Source organism: Dryobates pubescens, chromosome 20 (genome assembly GCF_014839835.1).
Source record: "Dryobates pubescens isolate bDryPub1 chromosome 20, bDryPub1.pri, whole genome shotgun sequence".
Classification (NCBI taxonomy): domain Eukaryota; kingdom Metazoa; phylum Chordata; class Aves; order Piciformes; family Picidae; genus Dryobates; species Dryobates pubescens.
Window position 1 is genome coordinate 17996024 of NC_071631.1, and position 23826 is coordinate 18019849.

Here is a 23826-nt window from a genome sequence, read left to right on the forward strand (position 1 = left end):
GTGGGTTCCCAGCTCCACTGTGCCCAGGGAACTGCTTCCCTCCTGACACAACAGGAAGGAGGACCTCAAAGGCATCCTTGGCTTCACACCCACCAAAGGCTCTTGGCTTCCATTCCCACTCCAAGGGCATCCTTGGCTTCAAACCTACCTGAGGCTTATGGTTTCCACTCACAGCCTTGGACATCCAACCCTGCTAGGGTGCTTTGTGCCTCCCAAAATCTTGCCTGTGGTCCCAGTGCTGTGCTGGGGCAAAGAGTGGGTGCATGGGCCCAGAGCTTCTGCCTTTGCTTGGGGTGAATTGTGCTGGAGGAATCTTCTGGAGTCCATTTCTCAAGGCCAGGAGGGGAGCAGAGGTAAGGGAGATGTAAACTCCCAGCCGCTGCTTTGAGCTGTTCAGGGACACAACAGCATGGAGTGAAGTTGTGGAGGGCAAGGGCTGTTTATGCCCCAGAAAGAAGGAATTCCTTCCCTTCCTGGGAAATTTCCATTTCTAACCTGACAGCTTTGGTTGCTTCTTCCCCAACCTCTGGGACAGCCCAGGAGGAGGAATTATCCCTGCAGGGATAGAACCATTCCTGTTTCTTTTAGCTCCCTCAATTACCATGAGGGTAGGAAGTGGTGGCAGCAGAGTGGAGCTGTGCTGGATCTGTGCTGTGCTGTGTGTGGACTGGGCACAGCACCATCCCCTGGCCTCTCTCCCACCTTTCTCCTTGTCCTGGTTCCTGCCTCAATTGCTTTTGTGGCTGCTGAGGTCTGAGATACCAACCAGCTCTCTGTGGCTAGTTAAGCACCAAAGCCCTGAAGGGGATGGAGCAGGCTGGGAAGATGAGGATGGTGCCTGTGGGTGGCCATGAAGTTGAAAGGAGCTTGAGAAGAATCAAAATGTATCAGGTTGGAAGGGACCCTCAAAGGTCATCTTGTCCAACCACCATGCAGTTAGCAGGGACACCTTTAACTGGATGAGATTGTTCAGGCCCCCATCAAGTTTGACCTTGGATGTCCCCAGGAATGGGGCCTCCTCCACATCTCTGGGCAACATGCTCCTGTATTTCAGCATCCTCATGGTGAAGACCTTCCTCCTAATGTTCAAAACTTCTCTCTGAATGTGATCTGAAGGTGATCTACACCCGCATTTGCTTCTTAAGTGAGACCCAGAGGGACAGGATGGAGCAGCAGTAGCTGGGCTCAGAACTTCTTAATTTTAGGCCAGACTTTTGGGGAAGAGGGCCTGGCAGCTGACAGGCAGGACTGGAGTGCAGGATTAGTTTGGTTGTCAGGATTGGAATGGATGCAGGTCCAGGGTGGGTGCAGGATTAGGATGGTTGGCAAGATCAGAATGAGTGCAGGATGAAGATGGGTGCAGGTCCAGGATGGGTGCAGGATGAAGATGGGTGCAGGTGCAGGATGAAGATGGGTGCAGGTCCAGGATGAATGGAAGTCTGGGATGGTTGGAGGTCTGTGGCAAAGCCTCAGATGTGTCAGGTGCTCATGGGGACAGCTCAAATGGGCTGTGCCACCCAGCTGCCACCCTGTCCTTCCAGGGATGACTTTAGCTTTGTGCCAGGAATTCACAGCCACGGGTCTTCTCCTTCCCAAAGTCCTGATTTAGAGGCTTGTCCTGCAGAGCTGGAGGTGTTACAGACATTGGCTCAAGCTGTGCAATGCTGCCTTGGCTGTGGGTGCACCTTGGGGTGGATGCTGTGGCTATGGGCTTGGGTGTGGGATTATACTGGGAGCTGTTGGGCTCCTGTTGACTTTGCAGGGCTGAGGGAACCAGAATGAAGTGGGCTGGGGCAGGATATGCTGCTTAGGGCTTTACCCCAGCCTGGGATGGAAGATGCCAGTGGAGCTGGGATGGGATGTAGGGAGCCTGAGTAGGGACCAAGGCACTTTGATGATAACAGTGTTGGCCTGGATGGGTTGCTGCAAAGCTGGACTACCATTAGCCTCCTGACATGGTCCTCCTGCATCCCCCCTGCATCCCCTGGCCTGCCTGCCAGTGGAATCCTCTCTGCAGAAGGAGCTGTTGGAGTGTGGTGCCTTGCAGTTATCAGCTGGCTCACAGAGCTTCCTGTAAGAAAATACACCGAGGAGATGCTGGCTGAGTGCTCTCTTGCCGAGTCAGGGCCATGGATGAGGGACTCACTGTGACACCAAAGGTCCCACAGCAAGGTATCACTGCAGTGGAGTGAAGGATGAGGATGAAGAGGGAGGGAAGACAGCTTCTTGCTTGTGTTAAGCCCACCCAGCCCAGAAAGTTGGGCAAAGAGGGCATAGCCTCCCCAGAGAGGGTGGCACCAAGGGGCTGGGGAAATCAAAGGTTTCCAATCAGGAGGCAAAGTCCTTCTGCATCTCCTGAGGTTGTAGGCTTCATCTGGGGGTGCTGCTGGTGCTTTTGTTTCAACCTGGATCTTTGTGGCCATCAGAGGATTGGGGGTTTTGTTTGGTTGGTTTGTTTTGCTGCAAAAAGGATTTTTGTTGATTAAATGCTCTAATAAAGTATTTTGATGCTAGCAGAACAGCTCCCATGAGCTGCATCAGGATGGGGGGGGTGAGGGGGTGGGTGGATTTGGGGCATCTCTGCATTTTCCCCCAGAAAAAAAAAATGTTGTGGGCTTGGTTTTTTTTAAGGCACTGAAGGACTTTGCCAGGAAAACTGAAAACCTGGAGGCAAGCCCCCGGTGCAGCCCCTTGCTTTGCTGGAGTTTGGCTCCCAAGGGGAAGGAGACATGGCTGGGGAGGGTCCTGTGTTGCAGACACCCCCCAGCTGTGCACCAGGCCTGGAACTGACTGACTGTCCCATGTGTAGGGTTTGGGCTGGGATGAAGGTTAAATGTCCCATGGGATGAAGATTCTGCAGGGTCTTGGGCATGACAGGGAGCTGGGTATGGTTCTGGGAGGGGGGTGCTGGTGCCCTCCTTGCCCCACCTGGATGCTGACAGCTCTGCTGGGAATCATTTTCTCCATGAGACATCACTGGGGCTGAAATAGGTGTGACACAAGACCCTCCAAGGGATCCCAGGAAGCAGCCAATCCTAGGAGGGGTTAAATGACACCACTGAGATGCCAGGGGCTGGGGGGCACCAAGGGCATGGGGGTGGTTGGAGGTTCTGTGCCAGCTCCAGGGGCCCAGGTCCTCAGAAAGGTGATCCCCTCATGCCCTGTCACACCTGACCCCGAAGGCAACAGAAAGGGTTAAATGCAGCTGCTGCCACTTTCAATGTCAAACCTCAAGGCAAGCCTTTTGTTGCCCAGCAAAAACGAGTTGAGGACCTGTTGCTAACCCTTCAACCTCCTCTCCTCGGGCAAGAGAGAGCCAGTGCTGCAGAACCAGGCAGTGCTGGGCAACTGGAACTGCCTGAACCTGGGAGACAAAGGTGAGGCCAGTGGGCAACTGAGAGAAGGGTCCAAGGTCCCAATACCCCCCTCATCCCAAGGCCCCCCAGCCCAGCAGCCTGGGAGATTTGGCTGAGCTCTCCCACAGAGAGCAGGTGCTGCTTTCACAGGGATTAAAATAAAGCCCAACATGTATTTTGTCTGTGGGCTTTACCTTTTTTTCCTCCTTCTTCTCTTGTGACCCTGAGGTGCCCTGAAAGCATCCACAGTGGGTGGCTGGGCTGCCTTGGGGACAGTGCAGGGAGGTCCTGGATCAAGCAGCTGATGGTTAATTACAGGCAGCAGGATTGAAACTTCTCTGGAGAGAGCCTTTCCAGGGGCCCTGCAGCCACAGGGATGCTGTTGCCAGTGGCTGCAGTGCCAGGTTGGGTGGCAACCACCCAACAGTCTTAAATGACTTGGGTCTGGGTGATGATGTCTCCGTGCAGGGCACCTGCACAGGGGGGCAGGCAGAAGGGCAGCGCCTGGCTGTGGGCACTGTTGGCACCCCACGCTGGCAGGGACGGGCAGATCCTCCCAGGGTGATGCCCAGTGTCGGGGTGGCTCTGAGCCGTGGCAGGGGAGGTTTGGGAGCAGGCCCTTGACAGGGGCCTGAATTGTGCCCTAGCCGCTGCCAGGCCCTGCCAGGAGCCGTGGTCCCCACAGCCCAGCTGCTGCAGAGCATAAACTGGTTTGGGGGCAGAGTGGGCACCCAGGTGGGGGCAAGCAGACCCCGGCAGGATCCCTGCCCATCTCCCCCGTTCCCCTGCTGGCTCACCCGCCCTTCTCCCCCCAGGCTGGCACGCTCTAAACCAGTGCAGAGGGATCAGCTGATGCTTTAATACTGGTCCTGGTGACAGCTGGAGGTTGCTGCTGCCGGCGGGGGCTTTGCTCTGTGCCACCCTCCCTTCCTGTGACCGGCGGGGACCCTGGGGCTGCCCTGCGCCGGCTGGGGGGCACCGGGGAGTGTGTGTGGGGGGCAGCAGGCCAGTCCCCACCAACTCACTTGACACAGGGCTGGAAGGTATTTATGGGAAGGGGTATTGAGTCCAACTGAAACGGTGTGCACCCCTCCAGCTTGGGGCAGGGGGTGAGAAGCGCACGGGGAGGGGCCGGGAGTGTGTGTAAGAGCTGTGTCATTTTGCCGTGAGTTTTTTCCCCCTGGGAAAAAAGGAAGGGGACGAAGGAGGGGGTGGGGTAGGGGGGTGTCTTGCCCCCTGCCCTCCGCAGCTGTGGGGCCGGCCCCGGGTGCCAGGGGAGGCGGGCCACGTTTGGGTAGAGGAGAGCTGCCCGCCTCCATCCTCCGCGTCCCCTCCCGTCCCCGGGGCTGGCGGCCAGCCCCGAAGTTGCGGCGAGGCGGGAGGACACACGTCCTGTCCTTCTACCGCCCCCGTGCCCCCCCCACATCACCGCAGCCCTCCCCAGCGCCGCCGGCTCCGTCCCGCCGGGGCAGCCCCTCCGGTCCCGGTGCGGGGAGGCGGAGGAGGGGAGTTTGGAAGGGGGGAGATGGCTGCCGGGGCCCGGCGGCCACCGAGACACCTGCTGCCACCGGGCCCCCCCCCGTGCACACCCGCTTCACTCCCGCTCCCTCCTTCCTCCGCTCCCGTCCCTGCCTCCAGCCGCCGCTGCAGAGCCGCCGCCGCCGCCGCCAAGGACGAGCCGGGACCGACGGCGGGAGCTGGACCCCCGCGGCAGCCGCGGCGGGGGCCGAACTTGCCCCTGGGAGCTGCCCCGAAGGAAGAGGAGGAGGAAGAGAGGGCTGGGAAGAGCCGAGCCCCCGGTGGGACGAGGAGCCCCGCCGGAGCCCCGGGGCATGTAGGCACCCAGCAGCGGCAGTCCCGTAAGTACCGGGCGGGCTGGGGGACAACCAGGACCCCCGACGGGCTTTGCCCACCGCTTTGGCCCTGCCGACAGTAACTTTTAGGGATGGGGCGGGGGGTTCTCTTTGGATTGTGGGGGGGTTTGCCTTTGACATTTATCTCTGCCTCAGCATCCCCGAGAGCTCCTGCTCACGTCCTGGGCAGGGGACGGGGTAAGCCTGGAATGCGGGAGCCGTGCTGTGGGGATTTTTGGGGGGGGAGCGGGAGGCAGGAACAAGAAAGGAGACCTCCCTGGGTGCCACCAGCCCTGCGTCCCCCCCTCTGCCACCTTGCGTAACCCAGCGACAGGCAGGACACTTGCCGTTTATTTTTGGTTAATCCATATTCGACCTTTCTAAGCTGCGTTTCGGTGCGTGCGAGCGCGGCCCCCACCCCCAGCCCCCCGGCCCGCAGCCCCCGGCCCGCAACTGTTGCTGTCGGAGGTGCAGGGGGAGGAAGAGGGGAGTGATGCTGGCTACTGGCAGGTGAAGGTTGAAAGGAGACTGGCACCAGGCGGGGGCTGCCAGTGCTCCTTCCTCCCGAGTTGTCCTCCCTGCACGGGGACAGGGATGGCGACGAGTTGTCTTTGGGGAGGTTTTGTTGTTTTCCCTCCTTTGGAGGGGGGGAGGGGGGGGGGGGGCTCCCGTCGAGCTCTCCTTGCTCTAAAGGGATGTTCCCCATCCAGGAAATGACAAGCCCTGGCAGAACCTGGTGCCCTCCCCGGTGCCCCCTGTCCTCCCTGCATGGCTCCCACCACGTTCAGGTTTGCTCTGCTCTTTGCATCCTTCGGCAGCAGATGCCCCTTCCCCGGCACAGGCTGCTCCTTCCGTGGGCTTTTGGGCTCGGAGGCTGTTTGAGGGGGGGTGGGGATGAGGTTTCTTTTTCCTGAGCCACATTTTGCATTTTGGGATTTGATTTCTCCCTTCCTCGAGGTCAAAATATCTGCATGAGCTTCCTCCACCTCAGAGCAGGGGAGAGGGAGGGCAGAAAGGAGGCTCAGAGTTAGGAGTAAGCTTTCCCTGTTGCGTTAAAATGCCGTTTCAGGGGGTGGTGGGAGGTAAGGCCTCGCTTTTGGCGCCTTTAGCAGGAGGTTTCTGCGGGTGTTTGGCGTGTCAGGTGAAGCTGTGCCTAGCAAGGGGCTTAACCTGCTCAAATCCACTCCAAAGCAACCAAAACCAAAAAAAGCCCCAAGTGCCAAAGCCACTGAGCAGCTCTGTGGGTGTCCTCTGGTCCCCAGGGAGGCTGCTGGGAGGTAGGATTGCCCAGCCTGGGCTCCCAGCCAGAGCCACCTTTCTGCTGCTCCTCCAGCCCTTTGCCCAGCTGGAAAACCTCCCTTTTGGGAAGGCCTTTTTCCAGAGGAGCAGCCCCACAGTGCTTGCTGCAAGAGGCTGAAAAATGTGTGTGTGTGGGTGTGTGTTTGTGGGGGTTTTGGAAAGCCCATGAGGGCTTTGCTGTGTTGTGCTGAGCCTGGGAGCAGCCCTGGCTCAGGCAGTGGCACAGGGACAGGCTCTGTTTCTCCTCTGCCCTCTACCACTTTCCTGCCATTTACCTTCCTCACCCCAAACCCACACTTTCCTGTACCCCTCCAGCATCCTCATGTTAAGATCAGGCTAGAAGCAGCGAGTCAGCAGGGCTGGAGGGTCTGGCTGCTCTTCACATCCCCAAATCCAGCCATTTTGGAGCAACCTTGGCTCCGACCCATCTCTGGAGCCCCTGCCAGCCCCAGCCTCACTGGCCCTGTACTCCTCCATCCTCCTCCTCTGCAGCCACCGAGGGCTCTGGCTGGTGGCCTGGGATTCCTGGGAAGAATGGAAATTCATTCCCCTGGTTGTCTCAGCCGGTGCTGAAGGTTGTGATGTGCCAATGCCAGCCTCCCCTCTGCCACTGCCCTGCACCACTTGAGAGCGCTGGGGATGCTTTCTACCTGTGGCTCAGTTCACTGGGAAACCAAACCTGTGCAAACCTGCCTCCAGTTGCAGCTGGGAGAAGAGCAACCCCTTGGCAGGAGTCTTTGGCATCAGGGGAAGGGGCAGGTGGCCTGTGCTTGGGTTACTCGGTTCTAGGACAGGCTCCTGGGTGCGGGGAAGAGCTGGGCTGAGGAAGAAAAGGCTACAGGCCTGGGATGGGTGAGATGCCAGGGCTGGCACAAGCCAACCCAAGCAGTCCCCAGGAGGGCCCAGAGTATATTTAAATGTCCTTGAGGAGGGCTCAGGTTGGCAGAGCTGCTGGGAGAGAGGCTGTGTTTGTTTTGGGTGGCATGCTGCTCCCCTTCCTCTGGACTCGGGTAGCTGGTGCTGGATTCCCAATGAATTATTTATCATGGGACTAAAAATACGCAGGGATTTGTGGTGAGGAGCGGGTGGCACAGGCTGCCCCACCACTGGGCTGGCCATGCCAGGGCGTGGGACGCTGCCAGCATGGCATGACTCACCCACCACCCTCTCCAGCCCTGCCTGTGCCCATCGGTGTGGCGTTGTCGCTCCTGTGGCTCAGCTGGCTGCCATGTGGGTGGCAAGGGGCACGCGGCCAGGCAGGGCAAACCCAGCTTGGGTGAGGGTGGGGTGCTGAGGGTGAGTGACCCAGCAGGCCAAGAGAGAGGCTGCCTGGTGAGCATTAGTGCCCAACTGTTTGCTCAAGCCCCGCTGGTACCCACATGAGGTGCAGGATTGGGGCACAGGGTTTGTGTCCCCTGCCTGTCAGGGGTGGGGGGTGGGGACACATGGAGCCCTGCTGCTCAGATCCTCAGCAAGCAGCTCTTTCAGGGTGCCCAGCAGCTCCGTCAGAGTGCCCAGCCAGGCATCCTGCATCTGTGTCCTGCCTTTTGGTCCTGTCGCGGTGTGCCAGGGGTTGCGCATCACTGCGGCAAGGAGCGGTGTTGGGGTGAGGCTCCCCAGGGCAGCCCAGACCCCAAACCAAAGCGGGACTCGGCGAGGGGCTCCTCTGGCTGTGCCGAGGATGTGTTAAGCAACAGCAGCTTTTAATTGCTAGTGATGTTTCTGAGCACCAGCTGGCAGCTTGCTGCATGGAGAGACACCAGCGCGCGGCCGGTGCCACCGCAGAGGAATTCTTGTCCCCCTCCCCGCTGCGCAGTGTGGCACTGGGGGGATGGCACTGGGAGGATGTTGATTCCTGCAGTGGGGGGCAGCGAGGCTTGGGTGTCCCTGGCTGCAGGTCTCACCATGGGTTGGTTTTGCTGGTGGGCTCTGAGGAAGGGGTGAGCTCCAACACGGGGATGTATTGCCATGGGTAGAGAGGTGTGCCCCAGCCCCCCAAACCTGTCACCCTGCCTGCTGAGGGATGGGCATCCACACTCGGGGGCAGACTGGGGGCCTGGCAGGGAGGATGTGCGCAAACACCTCCCTCCAGAGCCAGGCTTTTGGGTGCTGCTGGCAGAGACGTGGTGTGGTGGGTGTCTCAGCTGGGCAGGCAATGGCAGTGGGGGACAAGCATGAGGGGTATGGGTGAGCAGGGGTACATCTGAAGGATGGTGTCTGGGGGGGAACATCTGGAGATAATGGACCAGGTGGTGCTTTGGATGGGATTTGGGAAGTGGCAGTGAGGGGGCTGGGGCAGGGAGATGGGCAGGAGACAACTGCTCTGGGGACTGTGTGCCTTGTGTGCCTTGCAGAATCCCAGCACGGGGGGTTGCAGAGTTGAGCCCTACCGCAAGGGCAAAGCCTTGAAGGGCTAAAGGTGGCTGTTAGCTGTGGGGAGAGGCACCAGGGAGCTGCCAGCTCCTCCCGTCACCTCTCGCTGCTGTCCCCTCCCCTGGCCGAAGGGGCCATAAGGAGCATCCACCAGTGATGTCTTCTGGAGAGGGGGTAAGGGTAGGAGGGGGATGGTGACGGTGGTATTAGGATAGAGCTGTAGAGGGAAGGGAAGACCAACCTGAAGAAGTTTTTGGTGGGACTGGGGACAGGAGACACGGCACTGGGCTGCTCGGTGGGTACAGCCCTGTGGTCATCCCTCCACCACTTCCATCCTCCAAAGAACAAGGGTCTCCCTCTCGTCCTGGGGTCAGCGCGCCCTGTGCAGTGCCGGGGTGGTGGAGAGGACTGGGCCGAGTGGGGCTGGGGGTCCTGGCAGGCGGCTGGATGCGAGGGGCTGTGTCCTGTCCTGGCAGGGACGCGGCGGTGGACATGGGCAGAGCGCCGGCGCACGCTCTGCTCCTGTCCATGGTGCTGGGCTGCTCGGCTGCCTTCACCGACCTCCTGCTGCCGGGCCCCGAGGAGCCGGTGGTCAACGTGGCCGTGGTGTTCGGGGGCACATCCTACCCCCTGCACATCCGCTCCCGCCTGAGTCCCCAGAGCTTCCTGGACATGCCCCTGGAGATCCATCCCATCACCGTCGTGGTCAACAACACCAACCCCAGCACCCTCCTCACTCAGATCTGCGACATCCTCGCCAGCCACAAGATCCACGGCATCGTCTTTGAGGACAACGTCGGCACCGAGGCTGTGGCTCAGATCCTCGACTTCATCTCCTCCCAAACCCAGGTCCCTGTCATCAGCATCAGCGGGGGGTCTGCCGTGGTCCTCACCCCGAAGGTGAGCCATTTGCTGGGGGCTCCGTCAGGGGTGGGTGGGTGAAAGGAGAGGTTACTGGAGAGGGGCAGATGTGGAGTGTGAAGTGCTGGAGGACAGAGGAGCTGCTGGGCTGCAGTGTGGGGGTTCAGGGGCAGGAATGGGCAGTGGCTGCAGCAACGTGGCCAGCTGGGGTGGCAGGACATGGAGTGGACTTCAAGGAGGTGTTCTCTTATGGGAAAGGGACCTCAGTGTCCCGTGGAAGGATCTTCCCTGGTGTCATGCTTCCCATCCCCTCCAGGATGTACCCACCATGGGGTGCCAGGGCAGTGTGGGGTTGGCAGTCCCTGTCCTCTTCCTTCCCCACTCCACTGGGGCCATATCCAGCCCTGAAAGGGCCGGGAAGGCAGTGTGGAGAATCCTTGCTCCTCTGTGGCAGCCATCTCAGGTGCACCATGGCCTAAACCAGGATTTTTGGCTTCTTTGCTCCTCACCGGCATCAGATGCTGTCACTGTCACTGTCATTGTCACTTGCTTGCAGGGAAGTGCTGGTGGCAGGGAGAGCTGGATCTGGGCTAGAGGGTGCTGGGCAGGAGGCAATGAATGGGAGCAAGGCTCCTGTCCCTTCCCGGGAGGAGATTTGGGTTATCTCCTGCTGGCTGCTTCTCTCACCCTTCCCAGCCTGGGCATTGGAGGGATCCTGACACTGGCTCCTTCCCATGGCAGCAGCGCCCTGGACTGAGCACCCTGCTCCTCCTCAGAGCACTGCTTTCATGGTCTGCTTGCCCAGAGGTTTTGGGGTTTAGAGTCCCAGCTTGGCAGCCCTGCCTGCACCCGTTGGTGTCTCCGGACCACCCGGAGCTGCAGCTCACTGTGGATGGGTGGCAGAGGGTGCAATAGACTCGTGTGGGTTCAGTGGACTTGGGTGGGTGCAGGATGCTCAGATGAAGTCCCAAGCAACTCAAACCCATGGGTTTGCTGTGACCTGGCTGTTTTAATGCAGCTTTCTCTAGGTGTTGGGTATTTTGGGGGTTGTGGAGGGACTTGTCTGAAGGTTCAGTCTCCTCCTCCCATGGGTCAGAGGTTCCTGCAGCTCCCCAGGGCTCACCTCTCACCAGAGAAATTACTTCTCTGGAGTTGGAGGAGGTCAGGGTGGCAAATCCCTGGTGCCTGCATACGACCTTCTGCAAATGCCATTGGCTGAATCATTTAAGACAGAATCAGATCAATTAAGATTTGCTAATGAGAGGCCAGATGGCCAGGGAGGTGGGGCGGGAGGGAAGGAGCAGTGCAGGCTCCGACAGCAGGTAGCAAGTCAGAGCTGGGATGGGATTTACACTCTTGGCAGAGCCCTTGTTCCCTCCTTCTCCTGTCTGAGAAGAAATCCTTCATCTCCTTTGGAGGATGGATGAAGTTTTGCTCAATAAACTGAGAAACAGAGGAGAGGCAGCAGGGTTTGACCCTTTGCATGGGATGAGATGCTGGGAGACCACACTTTAGGGTGTCTCTAGCCCATGGACCACTCTGGTTCCTGGCTCCCTCCAAACCCTTCCTGATGGCGAATTCAGGGGGGTGCAAGAGCCCTGGACCGTGGTGCCGAGCAGCCCCGACCCCTTCTCGCCCCGCAGGAGCCCGGCTCGGCTTTCCTGCAGCTGGGTGTCTCCATCGAGCAGCAGATCCAGGTGATCTTCAAGGTGCTGGAGGAGTACGACTGGAGCTCCTTTACGGTCATCACCAGCCTCTACCCGGGCTACAGCATCTTCCTGGAGGCCATCCGCTCCTTCACGGACGCCAGCTACTTCGGCTGGGAGCTGCAGGAGGTGCTCACCTTCGAGATGAGCCAGGAGCGCAGCGACTCCAGGACGCAGCGGCTCCTGCGGCAGGTCGACGCCCAGGTCCTCATCGTCTACTGCTCGCGGGAGGAGGCCGAGTACCTCTTTGCCATGGCGGAGCAAGCCGGCCTGGTGGGGCCGGGCTACGTCTGGATCGTGCCCAGCCTGACGGTGGGCAACATGGAGGTGCCGCCCGCCTCCTTCCCCGTGGGCCTGGTCAGCGTGGTGACGGAGAGCTGGAAGCTGAGCCTGCGGCAGAAGGTGCGGGACGGGGTGGCCATCATCGCCATGGGGGCGGCCAGCTTCTTCCGGGCCCACGGCTACCTCCCGGAGGTGGGCAGGGACTGCTGGGCGCCTGCTGGGGCCACCACTGCCAACAACAGCTTCTACCGGTGAGGCTCTGGGGACCCCCCGGGCTGGGCGTGGAATGGGGACGTCGTAGAACTGTAGGACCGTAAAATGCGTTGGGTTGGAAGGGATCCTCGAAGGTCATCTTGTCCAACCCCACCCCCCGCAGTCACCAGGGATGTCTCCAACTCAATCAGGTTGCTCAGGGCCTCGTCAAGTTTGACCTTGAATGTCTCCAGGGATGGGGCCTCCACCACCCCTCTGGGCAGCCTTTTCCAGTATTTCACCTCCCTATGGAGATGGAAGGGGTGGAGGAGGAGGATGGCTCTGGTAGGCAGGATGGTGATGCTTGCTGTAGGCTGCAGCTGCTGGTCCATGCCTCTTGACTGGGTTTCTCCTGGGGCATCTGTTACGGGGTGCATCAGCATCTCCCCAGAGAAGCTCTTGCCTTTTCCTGTGCTTGTCAGCAACCCAGAAACCATGGAAGGTCTCAGGGTGGGGGAAGGTTCACATCTCTGCTTTGCAGTGCAGATAAGGCACCACAGGGCTCCTCTGGCAGTCTGTGCATCCTCAACTATGCAGCTGTCCAGTTTTGGTGTCTCCTTGATGCCAGGGCTTGCTGTCCCTTGCAGAGGAGATAAACCTAATCCTCAGCTCTCAGATCCACATCTCTCCATGGGACCTATGGCAGCCTGCCTAGAGCTGGAGGAGGAGGAGTGCTGCCTGGGGCTGGGATGCACAGAGAGGGGCTTATGGGTGTTGTGTCCTGCCAGGCATCTCCTCAACGTGACGTGGGAGCACAGAGACTTCTCCTTCAATGAAGGTGGCTACCTGGTCAGACCTACCATGGTGGTGATCACGCTCAACCAGCATCGGCTCTGGGAGATGGTAGGACCCCTGACTCCCCAGGATGGGCACAGCCAGGGGTGGCTGGGCAGGGAGAGCCTGGAGCCACGCACAGGCTGAGGCCTCACTCTGGGGCAGGTTGTCTGAAGCTCCCTGTGGAGCTTTACAGCAGTGCTGGGCACCACAGCTCTGCCAACAACTGGGTTTTTTTTTCCTGTAATGTGGCTGAAAAATTCCCAAAGAGGCAAAAATGCAGCTCTGGAGAACAGTACCCAAACATCTAGACCTGAACCAAGCTGTGTGAAGGGGCTTTTCTAGTCTAAAATAACCACACTGGGTGAAGTTTGGCCAGGTTTGTGCTCACCAAGCACACCACCGTCTTGGGTGGTGCCATTGGTGGGACAGATGGAGGAAGGAGAGGCCTCATTTTGCAAGCACCTTCTTCTGAGCTAGAGAATCTGCATTAAGTGTTGTAGTACAGATTAAGGAGCAGTTAAAAAGGATCTCTCCTTTCATCCCTAAGGTACATGCAGGGTGAAGCATAATTTGTTGGCATCTTACACTGTCAGGCACTGGCTTCAGTGAGAATTGTCCAACAGAAAGGGACAAGAGTCAGCAAAGCTTTTCCCCTGGTGCTTGGGACCTAGGAGGAAGCACCTTGAAGTGGGTGCATGGGGAGAGGGATGCTGAGATAGGTCTCACCACGGCTGAGCTCCAGCCTAACAAAGCTGTGGGAGAAACAAGGCGTGGGGAGGATGGACACGAGACCTTGTGTGACCTCCAGAGCTCCTCACTGGGGTGACCGTGTGCTCTCCCTCACGGGCAGGTGGGCAAGTGGGAGAAAGGCATCATCCACATGAAGTACCCAGTCTGGCCTCGCTACGGCTCCTTCATGCAGCCTGTGGTGGACAACCGGCACCTGACGGTGGCCACGCTGGAGGAGAGGCCTTTTGTCATCGTGGAGAACACCGACCCCAGCACCGGGGTCTGCGTGCGCAACACCGTGCCCTGCCGCAAGCAGACCAACTCCTCCCAGAGGTGAGCACCCAGCGTGGAGCTTGGCACTCTTGGCCACCACTCCCACCAGGCAAAAGGTGTCCAGGGGGGCACCCCGGTGCTCAGAGCATCTTTGCTTACAGAATACAGAATGAACCAGGTTGGAAAAAGACCTCCAAGATCATCAAATCCAACCTCTCACCCAACACCACCTAATCAGCTAAACCATGGCACCAAGTGCCTTGTCCAGGCTCTTCTTACACACCTCCAGTGATGGTGACTCCACCACCTCCCTGGGCAGCACATCCCAATGGCCAATCTCTCTTTCTGTGATTGCAAGCTCCTTGTTTCTGACACCCAGCCTAAACCTCCCCTGAGGCTGGGCCAAGCCATTTTGTCCTCGTGTGGTTTCAGTGCCAATGGCCTCGTGGATCCCTACACCAAGCTGTGCTGCAAAGGCTTCTGCATTGACATCCTGAAGAAGCTGGCCAAGGCAGTGAAGTTCTCCTATGACCTCTATCTGGTGACCAATGGCAAACATGGCAAGATTGTCCGTGGGGTCTGGAACGGCATGATTGGGGAGGTGAGAGTGGGCATGGCTTTTAGTCTGGGCCTTTTTAGTCTGGAAAAGAGAAGACTGAGAGAGGATTTAATAAATGTTTATAAATTTTGGTGGGCTGGGGGTCAAGAGGGAGGGGACAGGCTCTGCTCACTTGCTCCTTGGGATAGGACAAGGAGCAAAGGATGTAAGCTGCAGCACACGAGGTTCCACCCCATCACAAGGTGGGACTTCACTATAAAGGTCACAGAGCACTGGAACAGGCTCCCCAGAGAGGTTGTGGAGTCTCCTTCTCTGGAGACTTTCAAGGTCCATTTGGATGTGCTCCTCTGTGACCTGAGCTAGATTGTATGGTCCTGCTCTGGTAGGGGGTTTGGACTCCATGATCTCTTTGGGTTCCTTCCAACCCCTGACATCCTGTGAGCATGTGATAGCTCAGACCCTACCTCCAGCCCTCACTGGGGATGCTGCTGCCCTGGGACATAGAACCATAGAGCGGTTTGGTTTGGAAAGGACCTCCAAAAGTCATCCAGTCCAACCCTCTCTGCAGTAGGCAGGGGCATCCTCAACTAGATGATGTTGCCCAGAGCTTCACCCTGAATATTTCCAGGGATGAGGCCTCAACTACCTCCCTGAGCAACCCATTCCAGTGTTCCACTACCCTCATGGTAAAGAACCTGAGAACTCCCTGCTGGAGATGAGGGTCAGGATGTCTGTGGTGGGACCCTTGGCAGGGGACAACTCAGCATGAGTGGAGCTTATGGGGAAAGCTTGGTGGAGGAGGATGAGGAGGGAGCCAGCTGAAAATGTGTGAGCCCACATCTGGCTGTGGTTGTGCCAGTGGTCATTTAAGAAGCTAATATTGAAAAGCAAACACACAAAAAAAAAGGCAAAAGAAAAAAAGATTTAAAAAAAATAGAGAAAAAAGATGAAAGAGAAAAGAAAAAAGAAAAAAAGATGAAAGAAAAAAATACAAAAGAGACAAAAAAGAAAAAAGAAAAAAGAAAAAAAGAAACAAAAAAGACTAAAAAAAAGATAAAAGAAAAAAGACAAAAGAAAAAGACAAAAACCAAAAGAAAAAAAGACAAAAAAAGAGAAAAGAGGAAAAAAAAAGACCAAAAAAGATTTAAAAAAGACAAAAGAAGGAAAAAAGAGACAAAAATGAATTTAAAGAAAGGACAAAATGTAGGGGTTTGAAACGTTGGCGATGAGGGAATGGCTGGGGCAGGTGGTCTGGATCCCTCTGCCGGGCCGCGTGCTCCCCCCCGAGCCCGGCTGCCCCTCCTGCAGGTGTACTACCGGCGTGCAGACATGGCCATCGGCTCCCTCACCATCAACGAGGAGCGCTCCGAGATCGTGGACTTCTCCGTGCCCTTCGTGGAGACGGGCATCAGCGTCATGGTGGCCAGAAGCAACGGCACCGTCTCCCCCTCTGCCTTCCTGGGTGAGCCCCACGTCCCTCCTTCTCTCTGTCTGTCTGTCTGCATGTTCATCTCAGGCTGCGGACTAGAGGAGATCAGAAATCTCGTTCATGTTTGATAACTTCGGGGGGAGGGGGGGTGGAAAGCCAAAGTCATAAGGGAAGGAGATTGTGCTGCTGGCTTTGGGGCTTCCTCCTCTCCTCGCTTGAATAATCCTTTTATTGAGGAGATGGAGGCTGGGATGGGTGGTTGCCTCCTCTTCATTACTTGTGTGGAGGAGGGAGGATGAGGACATGGGGGGAAACCAGGCAGGGATTTGCCAGCTCTGAGCTCAGCTCTGGGCATCTCTTCCCTGCCACCGTCACCAGAGCCTGGTGGCTAAGCTGGGCTTAGGAAATCACCAGGGCTAAAAACTTCTATTTACTGAGTCTGAAAAGCAGAGCTGCAGCCTGGGAAGGGGAGGAGACTGGCCAAGGTCAGCAGGAGATGTAGGATGAGAGCTTGGCAGGGCTTGGGGCTCTCGGCAAGGGCACAGCAGTGGCACCGTGGCTCAGCTGGAGGGAGTGGGTGGGTGGCAGGGATGCTGTGGGGTGGAGGTGGCAGGGATGCTGTGGGGTGTGGGTACCAGAAATGCTGTGGGGTGTGGGTACCAGAAATACTGTGGGGTGTGGATGGGTGTGGGTACCAGGGATGCTGCAGGGCATGGGTACCAGGGATGCTGTGGGGTGTGGGTACCAGGAATGCTGTGGGGTGTGGGTACCAGGGATGCTGTGGGGTGTGGGTGGGTGTGGGTACTAGGGATGCTGTGGGGTGTGGGTACCAGGAATGCTGTGGGGTGTGGATACCAGGGATGCTGCAGGGGATGGGTACCAGGGTTGCTGTGGGGTGTGGGTGGGTGTGGGTACCAGGGATGCTGTGGGGTGTGGCTACCAGGGATGCTGTGGGGTGTGGGTACCAGGAATGCTGTGGGGCATGGGTACCAGGGATGCTGTGGGGTGTGGATACCAGGGATGCTGTGGGGTGTGGGTACCAGGGATTCTGTAGCATGCAGGTGGGTGTGGCTGTCAGGGATGCTGTGGGTTGTAGGACATCATCGGCCTGGACACATCTTATCCCTCCTGTCCCCCACCATACCACAGGTCCTGACCACCCTCCTTTCAGAGTGGGGGTCACCTTCAGCAGGCCCCTGTTTCGGCAGGGCAGGAGCCAGTGGTCCCTGCAGCTCCGCGCTCTCCTTGCTAATGAGCTGCATCCCCGTCAGGGCAGGCCTGTGCTGGCTGACAGCGAAGGACGTGCTGACAAATGGACCTCGGCAGCCACACGTTGAGGTCTCAGATGCCTCCTGCTGCCCCATCCCAGCTCAGCCCGGCCAGGCAGGGGATTGCTGCCCAATCCCAGCTCTGGAGGGGCTCTGCCAGGGCCTAAATGGGGCTGAGGGGCTGGTCCTGTGCCTGCTGCAGGCATGTTCCTGTGGTCAGAGCCATGAAGGGCTCTACGATCCCATGGGAAACCCTCCTGCAGATGGCCCTGGAGATGGGCAGTATCTAATTAGTATCTTTCCACTGATGAGCGCCTCAGAGCAACCCCCTTCTCTCCTGATTCACAGGATGGTAGGATTTGGAAGGGACCTTTGAAGAACATAGAGTCCAACCCCCTGCCAGAGCAGGACTGCCTAAAGCAGATCACACAGGAACACATCCAGGTGGCCTTGAAAGTCTCCAGAGATGGAGACTCCACCACCTCTCTGGGCAGCCTGTTCCAGTGCTCTGCCACCTCCAAAGTAAAGAAGTCCCTTCTCTTGTTTAGCTGGGACTTCTTATGTTCAAGTTTATGCTCTGTCACTGGGGACCACCAAGAGGTGTCTGGCTCCAGCTCTCTGACACCCACCCCTCACATATTTGTAAAGCTCCCTCCTCAGCCTCCTCCAAGCTAACCAGCCCCAGGTCTCAGCCTTTCCTCCTTTGATAGATGTCCCAGTCCCCTGTGGATCTGCTCGACTGTGGTGCTGCTAGCCCCTGGCTCCTCTCCAAGGAGTGACACTGGGGAGGGTTCCTGAGGGTCTCCAGGGGGCCGCGGGGTGTCCCGGGGGCTGACGGAGTCCTGCTTGCCTTGCAGAGCCTTACAGCCCGGCCGTGTGGGTGATGATGTTTGTGATGTGCCTCACCGTGGTGGCCATCACTGTCTTCGTGTTTGAGTATTTCAGCCCTGTTGGCTACAACCAGAACCTCACCAGTGGCAAGAGTGAGTTGCAGGAGGAGGGAGCTGGGCAGGAGGGGGTGGTGCCCGTCCCCAGCTGTGCTGGCAGCTGTCCCCTCTGTCCCCTGTCCTCCAGGACCAGGAGGTCCCACCTTCACCATCGGCAAGTCAGTGTGGCTGCTGTGGGCTCTGGTCTTCAACAACTCTGTGCCCATTGAGAACCCCAAAGGCACCACCAGCAAGATCATGGTGCTCATCTGGGCCTTCTTCGCCGTCATCTTCCTCGCCAGCTACACAGCCAACCTGGCTGCCTTCATGATCCAGGAGCAGTACATCGACACCGTGTCGGGGCTGAGCGACAGGAAGGTGGGGGTGACACCCGGCCCCTGAACATAACCCTGGGTTTGGGTGGGCAGAACCTGGGGGAGGTGGGGGCACTGCGTGTCACCAGCACCTGGGCTGGCATCCCCAGAACATAACCCTGGGTTTGGGTGGGCAGAACCTGGGGGAGGTGGGGGCACTGCGTGTCACCAGCACCTGGGCTGGCATCCCCAGAACATAACCCTGGGTTTGGGTGGGCAGAACCTGGGGGAGGTGGGGGCACTGCGTGTCACCAGCACCTGGGCTGGCATCCCCAGAACATAACCCTGGGTTTGGGTGGGCAGAACCTGGGGGAGGTGGGGGCACTGCGTGTCACCAGCACCTGGGCTGGCATCCCCAGAACATAACCCTGGGTTTGGGTGGGCAGAACCTGGGGGAGGTGGGGGCACTGCGTGTCACCAGCACCTGGGCTGGCATCCCCAGAACATAACCCTGGGTTTGGGTGGGCAGAACCTGGGGGAGGTGGGGGCACTGCGTGTCACCAGCACCTGGGCTGGCATCCCCAGAACATAACCCTGGGTTTGGGTGGGCAGAACCTGGGGGAGGTGGGGGCACTGTGTGTCACCAGCACCTGGGCTGGCATCCCCAGAACATAACCCTGGGTTTGGGTGGGGAAAACTTGGGGTGAGGCTGCATGCCACTGGCAGCCAGGTGGGAATGGAGGCTGTCTGCGGGGAGAGGGGAGACGGCAGGGACATGGCCACAGTGTGATGCGGCTCCCTGGGGCTCCCCATGCCAGTTTCAGAAGCCGCAGGAGCAGTACCCTCCCTTCCGCTTCGGCACCGTCCCCAACGGCAGCACCGAGAGGAACATCCGCAGCAACTACCCCGATATGCACACCCACATGGTGAAGTACAACCAGCGCTCCGTGGAGGATGCCCTAACCAGCCTCAAAATGGGGTAGGGACCCTCCAGAGGGGATACAGCACCCCCAGATGAAATATGACCCCCCGGAATGGGGACAGAGACTCCCAGAGGGGTGGGGCTTCCTCAGCTGGGGTCACAAGTGAGATAAGGGCTCCCCAGGCTGGGGACAGCTCTCCCAGATGGGGATGGCTCTGTAAAGCTCCCCTGCATGAGGTACAACCCCCTCCTCAACCCCAAAAAGGGTACAGCCCCCCTGCGGATGTGGTACAGCTTCATACAGCTCCCCCAGATGAAGCACCCCCAGACAGGGTATGGCTTCTCCAAATGGGATACAGCACTCACTCCCCCCCCGCCAAGTTGGGTACTTCCCTTCCAAATGGGGTTAAAGCTCTCCAAGATGGGGCAGAGACCCTCAAAGAGTACACACCTCCCTCCGAGACGGGCTACAGCTACCCCAAAGGGGTAGAGCTCCCGTAAAGAGGTACAGCCCCCCGCCCCAAACCAGCCCCTCCCCCTCACCCTCTGTCCCGCTGGTGGAGCAGGAAGCTGGATGCCTTCATCTACGACGCGGCGGTGCTCAACTACATGGCAGGCAAGGACGAGGGCTGCAAGCTGGTGACCATCGGCAGCGGGAAGGTGTTTGCCACCACCGGCTACGGCATCGCCCTGCAGAAGGACTCGCGGTGGAAGAGAGCAATCGACCTGGCCCTGCTCCAGTTCCTGGGAGATGGTGGGTGTCCTCCTGAGCTTCTCCTTAGCCCTGCCCCTGAACTTCTCCTTACCCTGTCCCCTGAGCTTCTCCTTAACCCTGTCCCCTGAGCTTCTCCTTAGCCCTGTCCCCTGCCCCCTGAGCTTCTCCTTAGCCCTGTCCCCCGAGCTTCTCCTTAGCCCTGTCCTTCTGAGCTTCTCCTTAGCCCTGTCCCCATCCTTGTTCCCACCCCAGCCCTGCAAGTTAACCCAGAGATAAGCACTTCAGTGACCAGGCCCTGTGCAGCTCCTTGCAGGATGCCACCAAGGGGCTTCTCCACCAGCTATGCTCAGGGGACATTAAATCCAGCAGCAGCTCTCATGCTGGGTGCTGGGGGTGGTTGTTCCATCCAGGGCTCCCTCCTCTTCCTGCAGGCTGTAAAATTCTGGAGCTGGCCTTGCAGGACATCAGAGGGCCAGGGGGAGAATCTGAGCACAGCTGACTGATGCATGGGTGGGGAGACAGAGTCCTGGAGAAGGACAAGTGACTGGTGGGATGCTCAGGCCAAGGGCAAGGCCTAGGTGATAACAGCTCCAGGGGGCTTGTGGGTGGCATTCTTCTCCTTCAGACGTGGTGGAGTGGGGCTGGGCTGGGGCTGTCCTTGGGGAGATGATGCCCAGGAGGGTCGTGTTCACCCCCACCATCACTGTGCATGTCTGTGGCCAGGTGAGACCCAGAAGCTGGAGACAGTTTGGCTGTCAGGCATCTGCCAGAATGAGAAGAACGAGGTGATGAGCAGCAAGCTGGACATTGACAACATGGCTGGGGTTTTCTACATGCTGCTGGTGGCCATGGGGCTGAGCCTCCTGGTCTTTGCCTGGGAGCACCTCGTCTACTGGAAGCTGCGTCACTCTGTCCCCAAGTCCCACAAGCTTGACTTCCTCCTGGCCATCAGCAGGGTGAGTGATGCTGGCAGGGGCTCTTGAGGGGCCCAGATGTCACCCCACAGCGTCATGGTGATGGGCATGGCTTGGTGGGCATTGTCCCTTTGACTCCCAGAGGAGGGAATGGAGATGTTCATGCTGATATGACCTTTCCTTTGGGAGGTTTTGGGGAAAGAGCTCAGCTCTGGGAATGATCCCATGTCCATATTAGCATCCCTGGGGAAAGGGGTGATGGAAGATGGTGTCATCCACCCTGGCATGGCTGGGGGATGCTGGGCAGGGGACGTTGGTGCCATTAGCTGCTTCAGCAGCAGCACCTCCGCTTGGCAAGTTTGTGGTTGCAGGACCCCAGTGCCCCTGCTGATGGTGGCCCCGCTCCTCTTCCCTCTGCAGGGCATCTACAGCTGCTTCAGCGGGGTGCAGACCCTGGCGAGCCCCAGGCGGGTGCCCACGCCTGACGTCACTGCCAGCTCGGCCCAGGCCAACGTGCTGAAGATGCTGCAGGCAGCCAAGGAGATGGTGTCCACGGCCAGCGTGGGCGGCTCCTTGGAGCAGGCCACCCGCACCATCGAGGACTGGAGCAACCGCAGCGAGCACCTCCAGACCACCTTCTCCCTGAGGGCCCCCCAGCTCGTGGTGCAGAACAGCACCGGTGCCCACCGAGCCCCCTCCTCCTGCCCGGCCCCCTCTGAGAGAGTGGGGAGAGGCTACGCTCCCAAAGGTGCTTCTCTGGGGCCACCGCTGCCCCAGCCTGTCCCTGTGGACCCGCGGCTGCCCGGGGAGGACAAGTGGAGAGGGGCGAACGAGCACGTCCCCCGCCTCCTCCACCCTCTCAAGTTTCGGGGTGGCTGTGCTGGGGATGAAGCCCTGGTGGGTTTCCCCCACCTCCTGGTGAAGACCTCTCCGGGGGCAGAATTTGGGGAGCAGGTGCTGGTGGGGAACCATGTTGGACCTCCCCTCCCACCGCCCACATCCCCAAGGGACCTTCCGCCACCGGACATCTACAGGGAGCACAAGCGGCCGGCAGGGCGAGGGGACCGGCTGCAGAACACTCCCCTGCTGCAAGGGGATGGGGGACACGGGGGACATGGGGGACATGGGGGACACGGGGGCTCGGGGACGCTGCCTCGGGTGCTCTCAGCAGCAGAGAAGAGGCGGGAGGTGGGCAGCTCCTTCCTGCCTGCATCTTGCCCTCGTGGAGCCTTCCCGAAGGCCACCAGGACTTGCAGAGCCAAGACTGAGCCTGCCCGGCCGGAGGCTGCGGGGCTGGAGCGGGAGAGGCTGAGCCGCCGGGCAAGCAGTGCCAGGGTGCCAGGGGAGAGGGGCGAGAAGCGGCGGCCCGGGGGGCTGCGGCGCTGCGCTGCCGCCCACCCGCTCACCCGCGCCGACGTGCCCGACCTCTTCCCCGAAGCCGAGGCCGCCTACGGCTGTGGCTCCCGCTGCTTCCAGGCCACCGGCCGGCTGGCAGCGCGCTCGCCCGTGGCCAGGCTGCCGTCCTACCGTGAAGCTTGCCGGCAGAACCCCCGTGCCACCGCCACCGTGCCGGCGTGCACGACGTACGCCTGCATCAACTCCTACGCCAACTTCCCTCTCTACCTGGGACACCTCTCACGGGGATCGCCGCCGGCCCGTGACCACCCCGGGGTGCCAGCGGGCTGTGCCCGGGGGGCCGGGCGCTGGGAAGGAGGCTGCAGAGACTGCGGGAGGCGCGGGGAGCCGACCCTGCTGCGGGCGGCGGGCACGGAGAGGAGGGACCCTCCGGTAGTCCGTGGGGTGACGATTCCCTGCGCCGGCGGGTCCTGGCGGAGGGTTTCCAGCCTGGAGTCAGAGGTGTGATGGAGGGGCACGGGGGGGAGGGCGTCTGCATCTCTCTGCCTGCCCTTTGCCACGGCATCCCCATGGGCTGGCCAGTGGCTCCCAGCTGGGCTCCAGCCTTCCAGGATCCTGTGGTGCTGGCAGCAGGATGCTCCAAGCAGCTCGGCGGGTCCAGAGGAGCTTGGTGGGGGGCGCCCAGCGCGCACTGGCTTGGGCTCAACCCACAGGCAGCGCTGGCATCGGGGACACCAGACTCATTGCCACCGTGTTGCTGTCACGTTCTGGTTTCATTTAAGGGACTTGAAACTCCATGTCCTGGTCATTAAAGAGACATTTTCAACCTGCTGGGGACCCTTCTTCCATCCTGAGAGAGCATCCTCTCTGGGGCTGCCCTTGGCTTTACCCCACCACTGGTGGTCGTGGTCCTGTGCACCCCCTCCCTGCTTACCTCCCTTTGCTGCTGAACTCTGGCATGTGCTTGTCTGACCACGAAGGAAAATGCAACTCACCAGACTGGGCTGAGGAATAATCCCTGTGCCAAGGCTGGAGCCCAGCACTGCAGCCAGAGTTATGGCACTTGCTCAGGTTTTTGGGGTGCTGGGCTTGGTTGGCCGTGAGCTCAGGTCAGAGAGGGCTGCTCCCAAACCAGGCAGGGAGCTGTGACATGACATGGCACAGCAGGCCCGGGAGGGTGTGCTGTGGGGGAATGAGGAAGGGAAATAAATCCCTCTCTCCAGCCCAGGGCTGATGGAACCATAAATCAGGCCCGATGGATGAGCTGGGTTCAGTTCCTCTCCTGATGCTCATGTCTCACACAGCACTATCCCTGCTGGGCCCGTGGGTGCGGGCAGGGGGACTCTGTGATTCCCAGGCAGCACTGGGCAGAGGAGAGGAGTTTTGGGAAGGAGGATCAAAGGACAAAGCCACCTGGGGCAGCAGAGAAGGCTTTGCTGGGCGGTCCTGGCCCCATCGTGGGGCAGCTGCCCATGAAGGGCAGTTGGTTGTCGCTGGGAGGCTCTCCAGGGAGGTGCCAAGCCCCAGCTCCTCTTCCTGGCTGTTTCAGCATCACTTCCCTCGATGAATGTCTCTCCCAAGAAGCTGCTCTAAAGCTTCATTATATTTGGGGTTTTTTTTCCTGCATTTCAAAGCAGCTGTTGGGGTTGTTGGCAGGCACTG

At 59.4% G+C, this 23826-nt stretch overlaps 1 protein-coding gene across 3 annotated transcripts; it reads left to right on the top strand.

The window, feature by feature from the left end:
• Nucleotides 1-4342: 4342 nt before the first annotated feature.
• On the top strand, nt 4343-23003 carry GRIN2C (glutamate ionotropic receptor NMDA type subunit 2C). Of its 3 annotated transcripts, none has more exons than XM_054170971.1 (14): nt 4343-4399; nt 4995-5215; nt 9358-9781; nt 11386-11981; nt 12711-12825; nt 13610-13821; nt 14194-14362; nt 15629-15782; nt 17875-18000; nt 18092-18321; nt 19076-19236; nt 19746-19933; nt 20618-20850; nt 21229-23003. In XM_054170971.1, the coding sequence occupies exons 3-14, from the start codon at nt 9374-9376 to the stop codon at nt 22669-22671; spliced, it is 4035 nt and encodes a 1344-aa protein (XP_054026946.1). In that variant the 5' UTR covers nt 4343-4399; nt 4995-5215; nt 9358-9373; the 3' UTR covers nt 22672-23003. The 3 variants fall into 3 exon arrangements, with proteins under 3 accessions (XP_054026946.1, XP_054026944.1, XP_054026945.1); XM_054170970.1 differs by lacking the exon at nt 4343-4399 and adding an exon at nt 4747-4842; XM_054170969.1 differs by lacking the exon at nt 4343-4399 and having other exon boundaries at nt 4743-5215.
• The last annotated feature ends 823 nt before the right edge of the window (nt 23004-23826 follow it).